The 23,283-nt window shown below is 35.0% G+C and overlaps 1 protein-coding gene and 1 non-coding gene across 19 annotated transcripts in view; both read left to right on the top strand.

The window, feature by feature from the left end:
- Window positions 1–23,283, top strand: part of LOC142336413 (muscle calcium channel subunit alpha-1-like) — a 140,777-nt gene that overhangs the window by 97,788 nt on the left and 19,706 nt on the right. For 14 of the 18 annotated variants that reach the window (XM_075385221.1, XM_075385235.1, XM_075385232.1 and 11 more), the window contains 7 exons: window positions 2,244–2,327; window positions 8,824–8,946; window positions 9,334–9,491; window positions 10,313–10,511; window positions 11,521–11,648; window positions 11,800–11,896; window positions 13,964–14,066. In XM_075385221.1, coding sequence (XP_075241336.1) covers window positions 2,244–2,327; window positions 8,824–8,946; window positions 9,334–9,491; window positions 10,313–10,511; window positions 11,521–11,648; window positions 11,800–11,896; window positions 13,964–14,066 — 892 coding nt within the window. Of the gene's footprint in view, window positions 1–2,086; window positions 2,171–2,243; window positions 2,328–8,823; window positions 8,947–9,333; window positions 9,492–10,312; window positions 10,512–11,520; window positions 11,649–11,799; window positions 11,897–13,963; window positions 14,067–23,283 lie in introns of all 18 variants that reach the window. The other 4 variants (XM_075385234.1, XM_075385230.1, XM_075385226.1 and 1 more) reach the window with 1 other exon arrangement.
- Trnas-cga (transfer RNA serine (anticodon CGA)) lies at window positions 10,972–11,053 on the top strand. The gene has a single exon. It is a non-coding gene; the product is annotated as a tRNA-Ser (tRNA).

The raw sequence follows: 23,283 nt of genomic DNA, 5'->3' as shown, positions 1-23,283 counted from the left end.
TTGATCTTTAATTTTTCATTCCTTTTCATTTGCGAAATGAATACCTCTATTGTCTGCACTGTAATTCGGAAAGGTTAAATTTTTATATAGTTCTGATCCTTTTTAATTGCACTCATACGAATTTTTTTAGCAATTGTATCAGTCCTGGTGGTCTTCCTGTTCTATTTTTTCGTCTAATAGTTTTGTTCGTCTGAAAACCGAATTTTCGTGACTTGCTGCCTTGAGAAACAGGAGGAACTTAAAGTAAATGTGTCATTCACGGTAATTGTTGAGCAGATAAAATTCATAGTGTGAAGGGCACCCCCTACACTGCTAACCCCTATCCACCTAACACCAACACCACTATCCAAACACATCAATTACCAATCTGTGCACGCGTAAACGCAATGTGCAAAAGGGAATTTTCAGGTGGTTTGGATAATTCGTTTTTCCCATATCGTATTTGACCACCCCCCCCCCCCCCCAAAAAAAAAAACACCACCACGACCTGACCATAGTAGATAAGCTTCTTAAGCTTACGCAAGCGAATATCAAAACGAACCACTCGCCATTCGTTTTAGAGCAATTTTTCCGACGTTGGTCTGTTTTGTTTTTAGAGCAATTTTTCCGACGTTGGTCTGTTTTGTTTGAATAATTGGAAATTTTTAAATCGAAAATTGCGATTTATTTGCAAAGTTTTTATTAGAGGAGTGGGCGTTTGTGTGTTTCCTTTGCAGAATATTGAATATTGGGATTATTGATGAGCGATTTGAAATTTTTGGGACAGAGACTGGATATAGGAACTGCATTAGATCGTATATTTTTTTCTTAAAAAGCTTCCAAGCTGAAATATTCATAGCTGTTCTCATCTTGTTTAATAGCGTGTCGTCCGAATAGAATTATTTATTAATAGCCGCCCTCATCTTCTCAGCCGGCTATTATAGCGCTCCTATTTTTTTTAATTCGTCGAACAAAAAAATGTTTCGCTGTACCTCATTTTGCCGCTTTTTCAACATTTTGCGTGAAATCTTTTTGACTTCTCTAGGCTAGTTTCTCTCTTCTCTCATTCTGCTAAAAGTGATTTTGAACATCAGTTGCTCAGCAAAGCAATTCAAAATGAACAGAGTCAGTATAAAAATTGAAGTCAGAAATAGAAATGGGATCAACCCATAAAGCCCAATTTTAGATGCCCGCTATTTGAACGTCGTTCCTATAAGTATTAGTTACCTCTCTCTAATGCTTATTGGTATTGATAGTAGCCCCTGTAGCCTCTCTCTCTCTCTCTCTAAGAAACAGAAGTATGTTCAACTACGAAATGCCATCAAAATAAATCGGACTTAAAAAATGTTTTTGTACAAAAATCTTTTTTTTTCAATATCTATTCTTTCAATCCCAATCATGCTTATTGGAATCAACGGCGGCTATTTTCCGGCAATATTCCGGGTGTGTTTGGTATTGATACTAGACCCTGTGGCCTCTCACTGAGAGACTGGAGTATGTTCAATTACGAAATGACATCAAAATAAATCGCACTTAAAAATGTTTTTATACAAAAATCAATTTTTGTTGATATTTTGTTTTCTTTCAATCCCAATAGAGTTATGGGAATCAACGGCGGCTATTTTCCGGCAATCTGCCGGGTATGTTTTATTTACGCAGACTTATGGGAAATCATAGTATTTTTCACTCATACACTGTGCCATGTGATCAAATTTGTGATAAGTTTCTTTTCATTTTTTTCCATTAACATGAGGAATAATTGACTCAATCAAAAGTTCATTGCTACGTCCAACAAATAAACCGCCAAGTTGTCACAATTTTCAATTGAATTTAGTCAATAGAAACTTCAGAGGTTTTTTTGTGATATGTATGATGGCATTTATAGCAGGTATTTGAGAATCGATGGAAAAGACTGTTATTATTACTAGATTTGTGTACGATGAACAATTACATTATAGCCTCTTCCCCCATAAAGCTTCTGATGGCAATGACATATAGCCCCCTAATTACCTTAAATATTCTATAATGGGGTGTTCATTTTTCAGGGGGGCATAATGGCATAACCCTATTTTTTATATCTGTGGCTATTCATTGTGTGTGATTTCAGAACTATTTTAACGACTCGTGGAACGTGTTTGACTTTATCATAGTGCTGGGCAGCGTCATTGACATAACCTATTCCGAATGGAATGTGAGTCAAAGGGCGCCTGGCCCACTTTCTCTTTTCCTTCTTTGCTAATTCTTGTTTACTCTGTTTACAACAGAACTACTTCGCCGATTCATGGAATGTCTTTGACACCCTAATTGTGTTAGGCAGTGTCATAGATATTACCGTGGCAGAAGTCAACGTAAGTAGAAAGGATGCAAAAAAGAGCAACAAACTAACACTCCAATCAATCAATCTATCAATCACTTTGTTGAGTTGACTTTAACATGTAGAGTCAAATCAGAACAATCAAAAATGATGATTGAACTGAAAGTTCTCTAAATTTGTAAGAATGAGTTGGCTAAAATCATCAACTAACCAATCATAGAGCATCACTTAATGTCAAACTAGCCCAAATCTACCGAATCATCTTCGAAATGGATTTTCTAGGCTTGAAAAATGAGTGTATGCATGTTTTATGGAACAAAACCATTGAATGATGATTTGTAAATGGAAAAAATGACGAAATATAGGTTGAAACCGTTTGTGCTTTTTTCCGAAACAATTTCTTTTGTTTTCATAAGCGTGTGTGAAGGCATCAAAGACGAGTCATTTAACTGATGATTGTCCATACTCCTAAATGAAAGGTGTGCGTAGCCATAACAATTTTTTTAAACTATTATAAGATTGAAAACATGACTCATATAGATAGATTTTTAAGTGGAAAAAAGCAGTTGCAAGTTTTTTTTGATAACGGAAGTGAGTTTTCTGCCACAGGATGCGTTCGGTTATTCGGGACAGTTTGACATTAAGTTTTCACGATTATCGGTTGGTTCGCTTTGAGTTTGTCTTGACTGTGAGCATCCATAATAACCATAACAACAAAATCAGTTGTATTCTCAAATTCAGTTCATCAGTTCTGTTTATCACGTTTTGTCTTTACTAGGTAGTTATAAATGAGATGTATTCTGTCTACTAACAAACACTTCCTCTCGTTTCTTCATTATAAGTTATAATTCTTCACTTGATTACTAATAGTTTGAGATGTCAGTTTGGTTATAACTAACAACTGGGGTGTTATGATATATGATTATCTCGGCCACGATGTATCAATTAGCCGAAGCCGCGAACTTTTTATCCCATAGAGAAGTGATAATGATTATTTGATTTTATGCAGAAAAGGTTGATTTTTTTCTTCAAGTTTCGGCTTATTGAAACATCGTCGTGGCGGTTTACATGTCTTCAGTTTTCTCAACTGCGACCATTTTCAGTTTGGTTATCTCTCATCAGAACTGGCATTCATTCATTCATTCAGAAAATTGGATTGATTTCTCCTTCATTTTCAAACTTCAGACTGACTTCTAAGAATGTTCATTAGTTGACTAGTTGGTAGACAGGTCTACTGTTTGTCCATTACTGTCATATTTTTAAGTTAAGTCTTGAAGCATTCTTAGCGGACTAAAATCAAATTTCATTAAATCCTTAATTAGAAACCGAGCTTAATATGTATTCAACGCAGAAATTAAGAACTGAACAGAAATTCAGAACTGAACAGAAATTAAGAACTGAACAGAAATTAAGAACTGAACAGAAATTAAGAACTGAACAGAAATTAAGAACTGAACAGAAATTAAGTTAAAGCGTGGAGAAATTTCATATTTTATTCATTTCTAAGTGTTCCATAAGAATTAATTTATTTATTACTGTATCTGATTTGCTGAAAATTTGTCTGAATTAGTTTGAATGTCTGACTCAATAAGTTTGACTCTTTTTCTGTGTGTTCAGTTGCTAGACGTTGAGCTGATGCTCTCTCGAAATTCTGAAAGTAGAAATAATGCTACTGGTGACCTCTCTTCTGCCTTTTTGGTAACAACTGATGAATGACCTTTCCCTTCCTTCTTGTGCACTATTAGAGGAATTCAGGACATCAAAGTAGTCTCTTTCGGCACATACAGAGGATGCTGTGTTGCACAGTTATTAGAGTTTTTATGCATCGAGCCGAACTTTTATTTTCGTTTAAAAAAATATTTTTTTCTACATCAATTTTGATCTTTTCATGGTTGTAAGCAATATACTGCTACGAGGTCAGTTAGAGATTTTTTCGTATGAACCTGCCCCTTCGTCACGGAACAAAAAACGAAGTTGAAAGAAACGGCGTTCGTTTTGTGTTAGTTTTTCTACAGTTTTATCATCCACAGCTTGGTGAAACTTGTATTTTGTCATTTAAAAGTAAAATAAACTAAGAAAAAATGTAAGCTGTGGTTTTTTCAGCTCTTCTAGTTTTTATAACTTAAGGAATTTATAACTTAATATTGTGGCCTTTTTGCTACGCGAAGAATGTTGTTGGAGTACATAATTTGGTAGCGAGGCAGTATTTTATGGCAAAAAATGTTGATCGGGAGAGCAGTTTTAACCTATTTAAACCTATTTCAACCTAACCATTGATGCTCAATTAATCATCTTGGCGATTTTAAGAAGAAGGCTCGTGGGTCACTGCTGCTGGACAGCTAGTTATTCAACCAACCAAAGAAATCTTAAGGTTTGCATTACTTTGAGCATTCAAGCGATAAAGAGGGACTAATGAAAACTCCACGCAAAAAAATGTTGCCTTTTAGTTATTGAATTTTTCAACGAATTAAGATGGAACAGAAACTTGATGTTGTTTTGTGATTTCTTGTATAAATTATTGTGTCTTTTTAAATGTTAAAATATGTTTAAAAAATGGTTGCTTTTTTGACCACTAATATTGTTCATTTGAAAGCGCTTGTGATAAATTCACCAATACACGACTCCCTAGAATGTTTAAAGTGTTCTTGAGCCAAACGATGAAGAAAGGTGAGAATTTTGCTATCCTAATCTCCAATTTTTCTCAGTTTTCATGGTCATTTGCAAACAAAAGTGTGCCCAAGTTTTTTAAACATATTTGGTCGACAAATTGTGAAATTCGAAGCTTCCAGAACAATGTAGTTGGATTTAAAATGATTACAGAGCTTTATTACAATGGATTATAAAATTCTTTTATTCCCATTAACTTGAGCTGATTTTATAAAAAAAAATCCAATTATAAAAAAGTTATTAAAAAATTTTTTGGAGCAATGTAAATGACCGCAGCACTTTTGTTCGGAAGCTGTTCAATTCAATCAGAATTTGCGTTTTAAAAGTTTTGAAAACATGTACTTTTGCATTTTTTGTTTTATAAATTGTTTTTTGGCAGCTAATGCAAAATGTTTTTTGATGGCTATTTTGACAATGTTTCCACTTCTCTTTTTTTTCAATTCAACTCCATAAATAGCTCAATTGTTTTTATGTTCTTTTTAATAGCCGCACATCGATAGCTGGGGCAATTAGTGGCCTTCTCGTGGTTTATTCCGTCGTCAAGATTTTTGTAACGACCATATGACGTCACAACCTTGTTCGAATCTGCTTTGTTCATTCGTTCATGCAGTTTTAACTGAATTGCGTGTGTGACGTCATTTTTCACTCTTAGTGGAGCGAGATTTTTTTCACTCGCGTGATTAAATTTTCGGTCACACGTGACTTACCTCACTCTCAAAAGTGACTTCCTCACTCTGAAATTGACTTTTTAAAATTTAATTCAAAGAGATGAGGTCAAGTGAGTTTGTGTCACTCTTATTGAAGGTTACTTAAGAGCAGCTATTAGAAGCAGCAATAAGTTATGCAGATTCATTATCAAATTATGAATCGTTAAAATCTCAACATTTGATAAAAATTTCTTTTTCGTCTTTCTTTTACTATGTTTTTGAGATTGTAGATCTGTGAATCTATTCCGGCTATTTTCTGGCAATCTGCCAGCTATGTTTGTTACTTTTTTAAGCTTTTTGGAAAACAGGAAGAGCAATGCAATCAAAGCATCAATTGCTAGATTTCTAACATATTCTATGCTTTTAGCGAGTTTCTACGAGTATAGATGGCGTTTGTATATTCAAAATTCAGGCTTAAATCATCAAATAATTTATGGTTAAGATTTTTGGGATCTATTGAAAATCATTGCTTTGATAGTTCTCTTACAATCATTACTTAATTCAAATGGACAATTACTCATTGAGGTTACGGTGAAAAAAAGTTTTAGAAGCATGTAAAATTCATTTAATTTTCTCTTTGTACTTGATATCTAACAAAGGCTTTACGTACAATACAACACAGACGAATTCGCTGTGATGAATAATTAACGCCCTGCTGTCAATTTTTCCGGTTCGTGAATAAATGCAAATGGTATAAAATGAGTACAGGTTAGTTCATAACGGGAAGAGCACCACACTGTGTTCACGTATTCAACGACGTGATGAAATCTTATCACGTCAGAATTGATTAAAAATGTATTATGTGGCTTGAAACGTGAAATTTTAGTTCTGATTTTAGGTGAATAAAAAATTAGGTTCTTTCCAATTTTAAACACCCTAGCTTGGCAATCACATTTGCTCTATACTCGATTTCCGACTTTTCAATTTATGCAGTGCTAAATTTGTCAAAAGGAAGCCTTAATAAATGGAAAAAAACTTCATAGTGTTAAAAGTGCCCTGAAATTTTTGAACCTGATACCGTGTTTTATTTTAGCCAAGACTCAATTTATTAATTGGGAAAATATTGAGAAGGGTAACAAGAGATAGCTGAGGATAAATGTTGTCGAAAGGAAAGCAGCTCGAATTGAAATTATACTGAATGCAGCCATCATAGAAAGCGATAATGAAGAAAATTTGGCTTTTTGATTTCAGTGGCTGCAAAAATGGAAAGTTAGCATTGGTGCTTCTGTTGTACTGCTATAATAGTCCTTGCGATCTTCAGCATTATTCTGGTATTTTCAAAACATTTAAAGTAATATAACGTATACGGCTGTTAATAATTCTTTGGATAGTTGCTAATTAGTTTTTTTTTGCTCCATAATAACTTTTTTCTCTAAATGGATTGAAATAGGAAGAAATACGTAGTTTGTGAGATCTTTTAGTGTAATTAAACCAGTTTCAATGAATGCAATAATTGAGCAATGATTATTGTGCAATGACCTGCATTTAATTGATTAACTTGGATAACAATTACTGATTCTAGTCAGACCTTTGAAATTTATGGCATAAAATCTACGATGATTGCAAATGATAGACCTAGTTGAACTCCGACTTTATCTTGTCAGATCTTGCAAGACTTTTCCGAAGGAACGTTATCTCCGAAGACCTTGCAGCAGGAAGACGGTTATCTTTTAAGAGTCTTACAGGATAGCCATCCCGTAGCAAGGCTCTTGCGAGATAAATGTCTTATGTTGCACCAAATTGCGAAATTAATTCTTCTTGTGGAGACTACGTTACTTTGTAAAAAAAAAATTTAGATACCGAGGTAAGCAATAATTTTGAAGACAAAGAAAGCAAACAAATCCACAAAATATGATGTGTTTTCCGGATTCAAGAACTATACTGGTAGGAAATGTCAAATCTTGTTCAGAAAGATGTCTAGTCAACCAAGCGCGAATATGTGATTGTCAAACTGTCTCAAACTGTATTAAGCACTTTGTGATTGGTAGAATATAAAGAGACTTGAGTCAGTTGGTTCGTTTTGCACTGCATTGAGTTGAGCTCGTGTGAAGAAATTAGTAGAGATAGTTTCAAACGTGACAATGATAATTACCCTGACATCTGTGATTATTTGATGTCACTACTGAAAAAAGGGCAACATCTGGAAACATTTCACGTATTCATTATTGACACACAGAGAGATAAATAAACAAAGTTTGTAAAAAGAGGTACACATGCCAATCGTTGGACTTAAAATAAATTTTGATTTTTCGCCATTTTGGGCGCGTAAACTTTTGGCATAAGTTGTGACAGAACCTGCACTCAAGAAAACTCTCCTGGAAAACGTCATCAGCATTGCTTTGTTTCGCCGAAAAAATGAGAATAGATACTGCGTGTATTTATGTGTCACTTACAATTCTTATCACATTCCGTCCAAAATAAACGCTCAAAGTTCAAAATTAATTCAGTTTTTATTATTAGTTTGAACAAAGTTGTCTATTTTCAGTCGTAGGTTAAACCTAAATATGAAATGTTTCCAGTTATGTCTTGCCTTTTTTTATTATCATGGCTAAAATTGAAAATAGTGCAATTAGAGTGGTTTTACTGCACTCTGAGAATTGCATTATAGTTTCCAATCTGTGTCGTTCAGTTAGGCACAGTTAAAAAACATAAAATTGAACGAATTTCACAAAATTGAAAATGAAACGCCCTTTATCATTAAAAATAAATATAATTGATTGCTAATTCCACAAAAATTGTAGACAGTATTCGAGTTTAGTTCTTGCGAAACGGACTTTTGTACGTTTCGCCAGAACTTAATGATTTTTTGTGATTTTAAGTAAGATATTTTAAATCATTTATTTGAAAAATTTAAATGCCTATTGTCCAAAAAATTGTGACATATAGCGTTTTACAACTGGGAATGAAGCCTTTTAAAATTTGTACCTATGCAATTTAAGCCTAATCATGGAATTTTTCTTTACGTTAGAAACTAGAAACGTATGATAGCTCGCTTTTCTGACTGGACAAACTGATGACTAAGATCTCATGACTGATATACATGATTGAGTTGATTGCTGACATAACTGTTACATGATCATTGCGTAATAAGTTACATAACTCTGAACCTAGTCCCGTAGAAGTGAATTTGAATGGAATGGGTGTTGTGTTGTTTAGCCTGATGCCAATCTGGTCAGCATCAATTTCTTCCGACTGTTCCGAGTGATGAGGCTGGTGAAACTGTTGAGTAAAGGAGAAGGTATCAAGACACTCCTCTGGACCTTCATCAAGTCTTTCCAGGTAATCTTCTGCCTTGATTACGCTTGCTGATTAAATTCTCTGGAACAAAATTCGAATCATATATTGTAGTCGCACGCGTCTTTTTATACCATAGTTTTTGCGCAACTTTTCGAGTGAATTCTACGTACTTGACTTTTCGAGCTTTGTGTAAACTAAATTTCTCTCGGATTCGCAATTTTAATCTGCTGAACTCAATAGGCGGTTGTTTACTATTAAAAACAAATGAAATGTGCCTCAGACCCTAAGATTAAATCAAATACAATAATCGACTCCCGCCAGTCGTCCGAGATCTTGCGATGTTAAACGCATGGGATGAAAACGACTATGCCAAATCTTTTTTCATTTGAGCCTAATAAAAGACGCACTTTACATATACATTTGTTGTAGGCGCTTCCGTATGTTGCTCTGCTGATAGTGATGTTGTTCTTCATCTACGCTGTAATCGGGATGCAGATGTTTGGCAAGATTAGAATGGTGGAGGGCACTGCCATAAATGGTAACAACAACTTCCAGACATTCCCAGACGCCATCCTAGTCCTCTTCAGGTTACAACTCACTTCTTCTCTCTAGTTCTCTACTTTCATTCTACAGTTATCTGTGTTTCAATTTACCAATCAGGTCAATTATGTGAATATCGTTGCAACTTATAAGATATTATCTGCGATTTTTTTTCTTTTCCTGATTTATGTATCCTCTTTTCCATTAAATTAAAGTCGCCCCAAAAATACTACTGTCCGTTATGGTATGAATGTAATAACAGAAGGAGACCTGTTTTATATGAACTTGTTAAGCATGAGCGTCTAAAAGTGTCTATAATGTTGCCTGTGCAGTTTCAATTAATCGAAGTTAATATCATGACTTTCAGAGATTTTAAATCGCTCACGACTTTCTAAATTGAAGTTGAAACTTTCCCGAACTGCTCATGTCTCATCTTTAATTGCTCTCAATCGAAGTTTGTAGCAATTATATTTTTCCTGTGGTTTTTTCGAGATTTTTTTGCATGACTGACTGATTTTTCGTCTGACCCTTTTGACTTTTCGTCCTCAAACGGGATAAACAGTGATCGCCCGAAGGTCAGTAGTTCTATTAGAGCCTTTCGGCTTACTAGACTCTATGTATGCGATTTACCGAAACTGTTCTGGAGACATAAATTCATGGTGTAAAGGGCGGTGGTTATCGTTTGACCCACCACTCCCCCCCCCCCCCCCTCACGCCGCGCTCATCCCTCGCCCCTTCAATTAAGCTAAAGCTGGCCTCCCTAACTTGTAGCTAGATACTGACGAAGCTAACCGCTCGCCAGTCGTTTGAGAGCAATTCGCCCGATGTTAGTCTGCTATGTTAATGTTTTGTGTGTGTGTGTGTTCAGGAGCGCGACTGGGGAAGCGTGGCAGGAAATTATGTTGTCGTGTGCAAATTACGACGAAGTGTGGTGTGACGAGATCTCGGATCCCTATAGAGAGTACTTGGCAAAGATAGCAGCCGGGGAGCGGGCAGCAGAACCCAACTGTGGATCCATAGCAAGCTACCCCTATTTCATCACTTTCTACGCACTTTGCTCATTCCTCGTAAGCATTTTTGGATCTGTGTCTTGTCCCTGATTTGGATATCTTCTGTTCCCCCCCCCCCCAGTTTTGCCGCGTCTTTCCCATTATAGCCCCCATGAAATTATAGCCCCCCTCATTATGGTATAATTACCATGATTGGGGGGGGGGGGGCTATAGGTTATCTGACCACTAAGCTGGGGGGGGGGGGGGGCTATAGAATGGGAAAGACCCGTTTTGCCCCCCCCCCAATATTACGTCCCCCGGAGCACTTTCTATTTTTTACATAGTTATGTGCTGTATTACAACACATAATTTTAAGTGCGGCATGAAAGACTGCGGCCGAAACAGAATAGATTCCAAAATTTTTGACTATATATCGCCACTGGGCTGGAAACTTATAAATGGAAAAGCCAATGAACATGACTATTCATGAACGGTGGGATTCGAAATCCTCGTTTTTAGTGCCTGTTCAGAATGACAGGCAGTTATGGCCGAGTGGTTAAGGCGTCTGACTCGAAATCAGATGGGATCTTCCCGCGCAGGTTCGAATCCTGCTGGCTGCGAAATTTTAAAATTAAGGAAAAAAAGTTATATTTTAATAATAGGGGATCTATTTCTGTTAGTATTACCGGAAATTTTTATTGCTATGGTACCATTTCAAAAGAACCTAGGGTATTAAAGTTTTTTAAATGTTACCGATTTTTATTCAGAAGATGCTATGTTTTACATATGATTAAGTGCTAATTCTTGTTTTTGGTTGCTATTGAATTTTTATTACTTGATATATCTTGCCACGTCATGGTTAATCTTTCATGAAAATCTTGCCAAGATCTTGTTTCTTGACACCCATGCAAAGAACTTGCAAGTTCGTACATATCTTGATATTATCTTGCCATGTAACATGGCAAGATTTGCCATGTTTTAGTATGTCTCTTATCAAGATGTATCAAGTTTCGGTTCACTGGGAGTCAGTAATTTAGCTGTTTCTGTTGTAGTATAACCGAAAAGGCAATCAAATATTGTGTTTCAGATCATCAATTTATTCGTGGCCGTTATTATGGATAACTTCGACTACTTGACTAGAGACTGGTCTATCCTGGGTCCACACCACCTGGACGAGTTCATCAGACACTGGTCCGAATTCGACCCAGAGGCCAAGTGAGTTCAATCTTTTTACTTCTTCTCGATTGAACATCCAATGTACATGTTTAGACATACTATTGAGTGTTAATAATTGTTCTCCCTATCAACTAGTGACGGTACACAGGAGTGATATCTTTTTGATTGTTGATGAAATTTGTTGCTTCAGAGGTCGTATCAAGCACTTGGACGTTGTGACCCTTCTGCGGAAGATATCGCCTCCTCTTGGCTTCGGCCACCTCTGCCCACACAGACTCGCCTGCAAGGTCAGCAATTCTTTACACCCACACTGTAAGCTAAATCTATGCCTATAAAAGCAAGCATATTAATATCGTCAGGATTTATGACAGCTTGACATGTATTGCTTTACTTTTTTTGGATCTCTTCCGTTTGTGCCCCCCCCCCCCAGCTTATTGGGCGCAGATTATTTGCACAAAAGGCGCACCTGCCATATTTTTACATAATGATTTACTGTGTAATGGCACGTGCTCTGTAACTGGGGGTGCATAATGTACTGGGGGGCACAAACGGAAGGATTTTTTTTACAAAATTTCAAACTAATGGGAGAAGGTCTTTGTTTGTTCAGTAAAGTTATCCCAAGCTTAGCACCAACGACTCTCAGACTTCTATCTCAAAACACAACGTTCAAGATCCCACCTCTTTTTTCTCAAAGGTCAGATATTTTAAAACAGGTTTTTAGTGCTAATAGTTAGGTACCAACGTAATGGTTTCCGAGAAAAACACAGAAAAAGGAACGCAAGTTTAGCCCTTCAGAGTGGTTAGACCTGATTGTTTGGAGACGAAAGCTAGAGGATCACGGCAACGTTTAATACCATAAGAAAACTTTGAATATTCAAACAGTTGCGAAACGGCAATCCTTGAGCCAAGATGACAATAATTTTTTATCGATACAGAGACTAGTGGAGTAGGAATTGCTCTCGAATGAAGTTTTAAGCAAATATTGTAGTCTTAATTGCTGTCTTATTCGGAATCAGAATTTTGAGCAGCTGAACTCAATTGGTGTCACTTTGCTACTCGAAATGAATTCTTCTTTGATAAATATGTCGCCCAATGAGTGGGGACAGTCAATGTTGATGAGTTTTTGATGTCTCGCCCAATGAGTGGGGAGCTCAATAATTTCTATATGATCGTTTAGGTCGTAAACCAGTGGCGGGAAAAACTTTGGTGCGAGAACAGAAAAACTAATTCTTAAGATTTTACCAAGAAGGTAGCGAGAGTTATTCCTATGATTCAAACTGAACTGATAATAATATCAATGGTCGGTTATGAAACAAGATCTCAATAATTTACACTTTTACAAAAATAACTGAAGGGCGCAGAAATAGCTTCAATTTTTTTACTTTCAATTTTACTAATGACAGGCACTATATAAGTTCCAATAACAGTGTAATCAGTCAACAGAATCGAGCCTTATCTATCGTTCGATATTATTTCGTCCCCCATTGTCGGTTATGTTTCTGTATTTTTGCAATTTCCCTCCATCTGATCATTTTTCCTCTGGCACCAAATTTATCCTATTTAAGTTATTTCAAAAATATCTTCTCTAGACGAAAAAGGGTTTCACCGTATTTTATTAAGAATTTTTGAATTTAATACCAAAATGTTTATTGTCCTCTGTATTTTTTGTTAATAATTTTCTAAAATGATTTTTCGCATTATATTCAGTTTTATTTTTTGCCGTAAAATTTGCTTATTTTTGCTGCTGTTAAACGAAATTAGCCGTTCTTTGGCCAGGTATGCATATTTATGGGATTTGATGTGCATAACTATGGGAGATGATACGTCACATTTCAAAATTGGTTTTCACTGTTTTCGAGTTAAAAAAATGCAAAACAATTTTTTTGCAATTCATATTTTGCATATTTCTTCTTATTTGTTTCTTCTGCATATGTTTCCTAATCACATCAGTCTTCTCCTATATTATCTAAAAAACTATGGAAACAAGTTTATATGCTTGCTATTTAATTATCGTTTATCACCGTTTCCGAGGTAAGAAAACTGGCCAAAATTGCAATTTTTAAAATTTGTGAAAACCGTCAAATACTTTTTTTCCTCTAATGAGTATCAGAAATGTTGATAGGTTGGCGATTGTTGAGACTTATTTTGTAGTTAATCATCGACAACAAACTGTTGGCCATTTTTTTCTGGAAACAAAGCATCGCCGACTTCATCTAACAAAATGTTCTATAGAAATTTTTTGTTTCGTATGTCAGGATAAGTCATAAATACGTTATACATAGTTTCAGCAACCAGTTCTGACCTTTTTTGGCTTAACTTTACAGCATCAAATGAGATGTCGTTTTCTATTCCAGCGTCTGGTATCAATGAACATGCCTCTGAACAGTGATGGAACAGTGTGCTTCAACGCCACTCTCTTCGCCCTAGTTAGGACCAACCTCAAAATCAAGACTGAAGGTAAATAGCTGTCTTTCTTTAATTAAATTAACAAGTTTCATCTCAAACTTTTGTTTGATTCACTTTACAATTGATTCTCATGATCTTTACGATAGACAGCGTTCAATTGATTACACGTGTAACTAAACCGAACACTATCTAGATCAAATGATATATGATATACTACCGTTGTCTTCGGCTTAGTTGCACGTTTTCAAGCCTATCTCTTCACTTTTTTCACGTTTCCTATTTTCTACATAAATTGGTTCTAGTTATATCTTGCTCATAATTTTGGTTAGTTTAATTGCAGGAGCGCATAGTTGAATTTGATCTCATTCATAGAATTAGTTGTCTTCATATCACTGTACGGTTCGAAAGCTGTAGCAAATCGCGTTCAAAAACAAATTTTCCTCAGCTTCGAAACTCGCTAGGTTGAAAGAAGGTTATACTTTACGTAATAATTATCGAAGTTATAATAAATTACGTAACAATTATATGATTGAATGAGAACGTCTCTCATTGATAGAGTTGCGTGTCCTTTCAAAATGGTTCGATCTACCTGCCCACTACGAAACCGGTTCCTTTTGTGATTTGTACAAAAATCAGCTTGACAATCGAACTATTAAGAGCTTAGACTAGGAAATACAGAATACTTCAAAATACTGACAAATTTACTTAAGGTATTGCTGAACAGTATAAAAAGGAAATTACATGATGAAATATAAAATAAGCAGTCTGAAAATAAGCATTTGACGAAGATTTATGCTCAATTCCTGAAACTCTCGATAAACAAGTTTAGCATGAGTTCTGAAGTACTAAAGTTGCCACGAACACCAATGCTCTGGGACAGTTTTTTGGTTTCCTCTAAACGTCTCCCATTCAATTTGAATTATTTTAGATTTTGTTCACATATTTCACTTTGGCGGTCGATGATTCTGTAATTGCATTTTGCAGCCTCACTCAATCTTTCTCATGCAATCGATCATTTTTTTTGTTAAGTTGTTCATTTTGGTCTAATGTGTCAGAATTCTGGTATCGGTAATGGATGCTATCAATTTTATCATGTTTTTTGTGTGTCGTGAAATTAATGATATGCCATCACGTGCTCAGATTATAATTAGCAAAGGTATTTTTGGAACAAGCCATTTTTAAATAGGATAATTTAGTGGATTTATTCGGCTGAGAATACATCAAACATTTTGCGTCAATGCATTTTACATAAAATTGAATTGTGAATGAGAAAACAGCTTCATCCGTCAATTTTAAAAAAAAATAGGATCTTTTCCGTTTGTGCCCCCCCCCCCCCCCCCCCCAGCTTAGTGGGTGCATATTATTTGCACCCCCAGACGCTCGCTCAATATTTTTACATAATGATTTACTATGTAATGACACATGCTCCATAACTAAGGGGCGCAAAACGCACTAGTGGGGGGGGCACAATTGGAAAAGATCCAAAAAAAGGTTTAAGCATAGCTTTTATTACTGATATCGGAACGATGACTTGCGGTTGGTGATGCATTGTTTGATTACACATTGATAATGGCTTATCATCATAATTGTCATTGCTATAATTTGTTTCTGTCTGAATTTAGTTGAGAGTAAGTAATGCGATTTGATCTGAGTGGTAGTAATGTTACGTGGTGTAATGTGAGCGGCGTCACCGCAGAGCAGAAGCTAGTGCTAATTGAGTGATTGGTTGGTTGATCACGTCCGTCGGAGTGGTGATCACGGTCATTACTAATTGTTTGATTTGTCATATTATACATGTGCCCATTTTGATCCATCTCAGGACCCGTCAATTAGCATACCAACTCATTAAGCATAAAAACAAACCATAAGTCATACCGATAAAGCGGGACCTTTTCAGGAATTATTCAAGGATTTTTTTCAACATTCTTCTCCCGTTTTATAAAAGGGGGAGGCAACTCTTAAATGGAATTTAAATTAAGCGAGCTATTTATTGACCAATCAGAACTTATTTAAACAAAAGGCTCATGGTCAAATCTGGAGTAATGAGCATAGCTTAGAAGGGATGGCAATTTTCTGCTAGATGTAAAAAGGGAGCCGATTTAAGTCTTTATAAGGATTAAAATGAGGCCTCTAGCTCGAATGAAGCCATTGATGACGAGCGCCAAAAAATGCTAGTCTAATAAACGTTAATTTACAAACGAACGTGATTTTTTGATTCCTATTCATTAATGGACAATATTGACGGAGGGAGAGTTAAATTGCTATGGAGTGGATTGTACTTTATTAATGGACTTCACCCATACAGTCCTATATTTAACGGATGCGTATATTTACGCACTTCTGTAAATTGACAGAATGCAGCTATGCTATTAAAATGTTCATATGCTGCAAATTTATCATCTAGTTCAATTAAGCAAAAGTTTAATAAAGCAAAACTTATAATGGCATTATAATTGTGATATCAAATTGCACAGATTTAATACTTTGAAGAAAAATTAAAATTGTCATTAGAGTTTTGTAGAAAAAAGTTTTCACAAAACTCGGTTGTGATAAACTTGATATGAACTTATGCTTAATGAACAGTGTGCTAATTGAACCAAACTTTCGATCAAATTACTATAAAATATAGGCGAGGCGCCGGTTATGTTTTTTTTGTGCAATGATGACCAAATTCGTTGGAAATGAGTGAGAGCATTCATTCACACTTGTTACACACGTTCACCACCACCACCACCTGTATTAAATTGTTTTCGTGTGATGATGGCGATGACCAAATGACGTCATCCATGCAGCGGCAGTAAAAACTGCAACGCCATGCTAAACTAACCCCGACACAATTGAAGTTCTCATGAACTCAAGCAGGATTCTTTTGAAATGTGTGCTAACTATGATGTTACCCCGTAATAACTATGCGAAAAGTACATCGAAAGCTGCATTTTCCTTGTATCTGTTAGCAAAAAAAACCAAAACTAATACAGGACGTAAATATCATTTCAATAGCTGTCACCAAATTTTTAGGAAATAGGGGTCTATGCCTGATATTTAAGGGGGGGGGGGGGTGTTTTTGTTTGTAAATGAATGTAAGCTGTAAATCTTAGCATGGCTCTTGTTAAAAAATGCTAACTGAGACTCCTTTTGAACTAAACTCAAAATAACCGTTTTTAACTGTCGCGTGTTTGTCTGGTTCTCTAATCATAACTAGTGGGCGGGTGGTTAATGTTAGTATGGTATGAAGCATATCCAACTCTACCCTTGGCATTTGTTCACATGTTTTTCGACCCCTGTTCACTGAAATGTCAGATGGCAGAACCTTCAAAGTTATCAGGCCGGATAAATTTTGGTTATCGGGCCGGGTTAAATTTGGATCATGGCGGGAAAATTTTTCTGACTTAAAGTATCCTCTTAATGCAGTTTTCTTTTTAAGGCTGACTTTATGGTGAGAATTTAAACCTTGTGGGTAACAAGATGCTGCGTAGTTGAACTGTACCAACCTTTGCAAACTCTCGAGAGGTTCTTTCTTTTTGTGCCCTACTTCAATCGATTGATAAATCTGGTTTTTGAAGTAATCTGGCTAGCACTGTCAAAAATGAACACCTTGAGCGAGAGATTAATGTTAGAGCTTTCTACTTATTTTCATTCCCAATTATTTAACCCCCTATATTTTCTCCAGCTGACTGGCATTTTGAACAATTCCATGCAGTAGTAATTTTGTTTCCGCGTTTAACGTAAATACAACTCATGCCTATAACTTACTTTTTCTTTGGTTTTGGATGAAATTTTGAATTCGAAGTTATCAAATATCATGTTGAGAAAGAAAGACAGTCGAAAAAAGGATGTTTTTATTGAGATATTCAACAAGTCATGATTGCTTTTTTGATCAAATATGGTAAGAATCATTTATAACCCTTTTCGTAAGTTGATCAAAATCATTTTGCTTAGAATGATATTTTCTAGTGGATTAAAATTGGGGTGACGTGACAGAGTTGTAATTTTTTAAAATCGTTTCTAGCTTCTTAATTAAACCTAAGTGTGTAGGATCGATTGAAATAAGATTTAATGCTGGGGTGTAATGAGATATGTGTTAAAAACTGTCGGTGTTAAAGAACAGGGAGTGAAATGATAGGTGGTTAAAATAATAGAGGTTGAAAAAGAGGGCACCGTGTTAGATCAAATGAAGAGCCGATGTCAGCACCCATGTTTTTCGATTGCTCTCAAACAATTGTTGTAAAAGTTATTTGAGTCATGTTTGTATGCGAGTTTGTCTGTTTGTTTGATATGAGTCATATCTAAACAGACCGAAGGATTGCGTGATCTTAGTCGTCCCTCCAGTGAATTTTAAAGCTGTTTGAACTCATTTGTGCTCTCAAAGCAGCTAGGCAAAATACTGTAAAAGTATCATCATTGTTCCGACCCACTATAGTGGGGGGGGGGGGGGGGTATATATACTCAAATGTTTTTTTTGTTCAGTCAATTTTGGCCGATCGATATATTCATCGAAGAAAGCCCGTTCTGCGTAAAATATGGAATCAAAAAGATTTTTTTGTATTCTACAGGGAGTTATTGAGGTTTGAAGTTTTATGAATAATAGACGCATATCCGTTGGTTTTATTCACATTTTCTGGAATTTTTCCCTATATTTTTGTCAATTTTGATAAAATATGTTAAAAAATGTTTCAAAAACTGTTGTTGGTTTGTTTATTAAAGACAGAAGGGTGTTTATGAAATTTTGGTCTAGTTTTTTGTCTCAAATTGTTGCTACATAATTCAAAAAATCAGACTTTTTTCATCAAAAATTACAAGAAATAAGCTTCTTTAGTCAACTTTTCTTAAGTTTGACGGGAGTGAACACCTAAAAATTGCTGACACAATTTTCTTCAACTCACGATAGGGCTAGTTTCCTTCTCTGCACTTCGAAAAGTTATTGGGTTTGAAATTTTGCTGGTTTTCAGCAAATATAACTCGATCATTATATAAAAACAGCATCTGTTTTCTTTGATATATGAACTTTTTTTGTCATATTACCTATATTCATTACATTGGGCACCCTTGAATGTTTGAAGTGAGCGAACAGTAATAGCAAGGCTAGTTTTCGTCTGATCGTGGAATTCTAAATTAAAAAAATAATCCAGATTGTAATCAGTGGCTGTCTTTTTTAAATTATCGCCTTTTTTATGTTCATCACAGAAAAGAATAGTTCATACCAAGGCCAACCATTGACAGGTACAATTGACTTTGTAAACAATTGCCAGTTGTCGTTTTTGTACTTTTAGTTAAAAGCTAATTGTCGTTTTGACTTTTAAAATCATTTGTTTTCACAATAAACACTGGATTATAGAGCTTTGCCGTAATTTGTGTTTTCTGCCATATTTTGGTCAACCTATAGCTTAGTTCCAGCAAAAACAGAATTTACATTCTAAATAATTAAATTATAATACTTATTCCCTATTGCTACCAGTTTCACAAATAATTTTGATTTTTGGACATTTGCCCATGTTCAGGTCGTTTTTTTTTCGTTTTTGTCGCTTTACCAAATTATTGATATGTCAGTTATCACTTTATTGGTGTTCAGAACATAGACGAAATGGAACATAATTTTTCCCAAGGCATAGGTTATGGTTTTAACGGCTTTTTCTTTAATTGCCTTTCTTCTTGTAGTCGTATGAGAATTTGCGAATAATAAGAGGCCTTGACGTTTTGTTATGGAGGAAGACTTGAACCTGTTCAATGATTTTAGTAGTTTTCGTGACTTTAAATATATATTCTTTCGAGAGAATTCTTTCAAACATATATTCTTTCTTCTTTTTAGTTTTTCATCTTTTGTTCTTTTTTTTGTTCTACTTGTTACCTAGTCTCATTAATTACAGGTCTAATCACCTAGTCTCATTACTGTAATTACATATCACTTTGCTGGCTTAGAAGAAAGGCAAAATGGACATATCTAATGTGTTAAGTGAATTCATGGTGTTAACGGCTTCGACGCTGCTTTTTAGAATTTTTTTTTATTTATGTATGTGTTTGACGTTTTCTTTGTAAACATAGGATATTTTCTGATTTTAAAAAAGTTGTGAATAGTACCGTTTAAAGGAATAAACGAAGCTAGTTTTTATTGCAATTTATCGTTATTGATTTTCATGACCTTCCAATTCATTTTTTTCGAAAGACAAACGTTTTTAACTGTTTTTTTTCTTCTCCTCTTGTAACCTAGTCACATCAATGAGTGGTCATATATCACGTTATTGGCGTTCAAAAAACGCGCAACCAAACACTTTTGTTCTTAGGGAAAAGATTATGGTTAAAACGTCTTCGAAACCGTTTTGTAAAAACAAAATTATTTGGGTCTGAAAAAAAAACTTGATAATGACCGGACCCAATGTCTTGCCCTTTGGAGTTATAAGTTATTGTATTACAAATTATTTAATGGTTTCAGTTCATATCTAATGCGTTTCATTGCTTTAGAAGCAATTGTTTTCAAAAAAATAAGCCCAATTTTTAAGGTAGCGGCTTTTGCTGTTTTTTGTCTTCTTGTTACCGAATCTCATTAAGGACTGGTTTCGTATTTTTACCTAAGATGAAAATTGAATTAATTTTTGTGTTTTAATCCGACGCTATTTAAACTTTAGAATTTTTGAAAGTTTTCTATCTCTTCCTCAGATGGTAGACAATTAAGCTGAAAATCTGGATGAGCGGGGTCGGAACATTATGTGCGAATGCACATTAGCGACCCTCCTTGTTTAAATTTTATGCTCGATTTACATCAATTGTTATTGTTTGCGGACCAAGACTTTTTGCGCTTTTTTAACAGTAAACGTCTTTAGTGCACTAGCACTATTTTGGAACGGCCTACGTTGTTTGCAATTTTGGTTTTGCTGCAGGCCCGAACTTAATTATTGTGTAGACAAACCCGCTTATGAAAGTAGCGTTTCTTGTATCGTTTTAATTTTTTCATCTTAATACATTTTGATTTCACAGAAGGGTTGATTTCACAGTATTAAATCATAATTGAATAATTAGTTTTTTTGCCAGTTAATTCTTTTTTTTCTTCCAAATTGGAAACTCTGATTGAAAAAGTTAGGCACAGTTACATTTGTGTTTTGCTGTGGTGACAAGTTTTATTTGCTTTTTAAGTACGAGCTCTCGTTGATGAATAAGTATTATGTTGTTTTTATAGGACATTATAAACAATTAAGTCATTTGAGTTAATTGTTTTATTAGACAATTAATTCTTTTCCTGAGCAACAACCGATCCCACTTTTATGTTTTTTTTTCCTAGAAAACTGTCATTACTAGCAGTTGCTGATGATTTTTTCTAATGCGTGAAAAAAGTGTGAAATTTAGAAGTTTAATAGAAGTTTTTTTCTCTTTATCTTCCCTTAAACAGAAAAGATGGTTTAACCGCGCTTTTCTTTCGCTGTATGACAAGTTGTTGCTCTAAAAGATGTGGGATTTTCATGAACAGCCATGTAAAGACAGCTTAACTTGAAATGAAAATCACGTGTCAGTTTTGGGGCAAAAAATTGAGCGGAAGAGCCCCAAAAGTGACAAAAAATCCAAAAAGTAAGCGATGTTTTAAGAGGATCGCAAAAGATCAGTTCAAAAACCCAGAGTGAATCAAAATGCTTTTTCTTGCTTCGATTGCAGAGGTAGAATTAGAAAGGTGTTCAAAAATGTGTAATTTTTTCAAGAACTGCTGCAAAAACAGTTTTAAAAAAAGTTTTTTGGCAGAGTTTTTGTTTTTATTGATTAAGTTAGAGTGTGCATCTCCAGCGATGGAATTTTTTTGAGGTTTTCGAAGAGTTGGAACGCGATTTCTAAAAATAACACTAAAAATTTGAGTTGAACGATAACCTTTGTTTTGGGGTGCAATACGGTCAGTTGGACGGAAAATGCTTGTTAGATGTCCATACAAGCTCAGCACTGTCTGTTGTTTGTGGATTTTGAATTATTGCGGAGACCAAAATGCATTTTCAGGACCTAATATTTCAACAAGATAATGATCTTGTGTATAAACCAAAGTTTACAGGCATGCATTTTTCCCCGTGGAAAGGAGTCGAAGGTACTCGAAAAGTGGGTTTATAGACCAGATCTAAATCCAACTGAAAATTTTTGGTTATTGGTGATTTTTAAGCAGTTATTCTGAAAAGATAATTTTTAAAGAAAGTTTAGAGGAAAGGGTGTCTGAGAATTGGAACGAAATTGACGCAGGTGTTGTTCGAAACCCCTGTGAAAACTACACAAACCTTGTTCTGCTAGACGTTAAAAAAGCTAGACGTTAAAGATGCAACAACGTGTTTTTAGAGAACAAATTTGAATTCAATATGTTTTTTAAATTGGTATTTATAACTCTTTTTCAATAATGTTCAGTGATACTTACTTTTTGATACCATCGTATATATAAAATTGGAAGTCAACATTTAATCAGATCATTGTAGTTCTGGAATATTTAAGTCGAGGGATTCTAATGGCCACTCTTTGTTTTGTTATTTGGTATTTGGCATTCCGGTAACATACAAACAGAGCTAGCGGTACTAACATCAGCAATCTGCCTGTGATGACAGTTTTCCTGAAGCTCGAAAAATGCAAGTGATTTAAAAGTTTTCTTATAATAAACCTAGACTTAATTTTTATTAATCAATCAAAGCTCGTTTTAGAAAAACCAAGCCAGTAAAATTATATATATATATATATATATATATATATATATATATATATTCCATATATATATATATATATATATATTACAAATATATATATTTATATGTGTGTGTGTGTGTGCGTGTGTGTGTGTGCGTGCGTGCGTGTGTGTCTGTGTGTGTGTGTGTGTGTGTGTGTGTGTGTGTGTGTGTGTGTGTGTGCGCGTGTGTGTGTGTGTGCGTGCGTGTGTGTGTGTGTGTGTGTTTAATCGGTATCTAATATTTGTATATATAATCTGTTTGTAATAAGCTAGCTCACTGTACGTTTTTTAAAACATTTTTTTGACCCTGCGATTTCTTTGTACTTTTTCACTCTCGCTGCTGATTTGTCAACTCGACTGATTCTGTTCTACACATATCAAAAGTACTTGCAGTTAGAATTTCACACCTAATTCGAAGACAGATCTAATGAGTGAGTGTCTTTTATAGATTAAGTACTGTTTTATGTCAAGTGCGCTTTTGATATTTTATTATATGCTTTTTAATCGAGAGCGTTGATCGATTATTCTGCAGCAGTTTTTGGCATTAGAATTACTGCCTGTTCTTTTACTTATTTTAAGTTAAAGGCCTTTTCGAGC

Source organism: Convolutriloba macropyga, chromosome 3 (genome assembly GCF_964194025.1).
Source record: "Convolutriloba macropyga chromosome 3, txConMacr16.3, whole genome shotgun sequence".
Classification (NCBI taxonomy): Eukaryota; Metazoa; Xenacoelomorpha; order Acoela; family Convolutidae; genus Convolutriloba; species Convolutriloba macropyga.
Note: the sequence above shows the minus strand (reverse complement) of the source record. Positions and strands in the feature narration are given on the sequence as shown.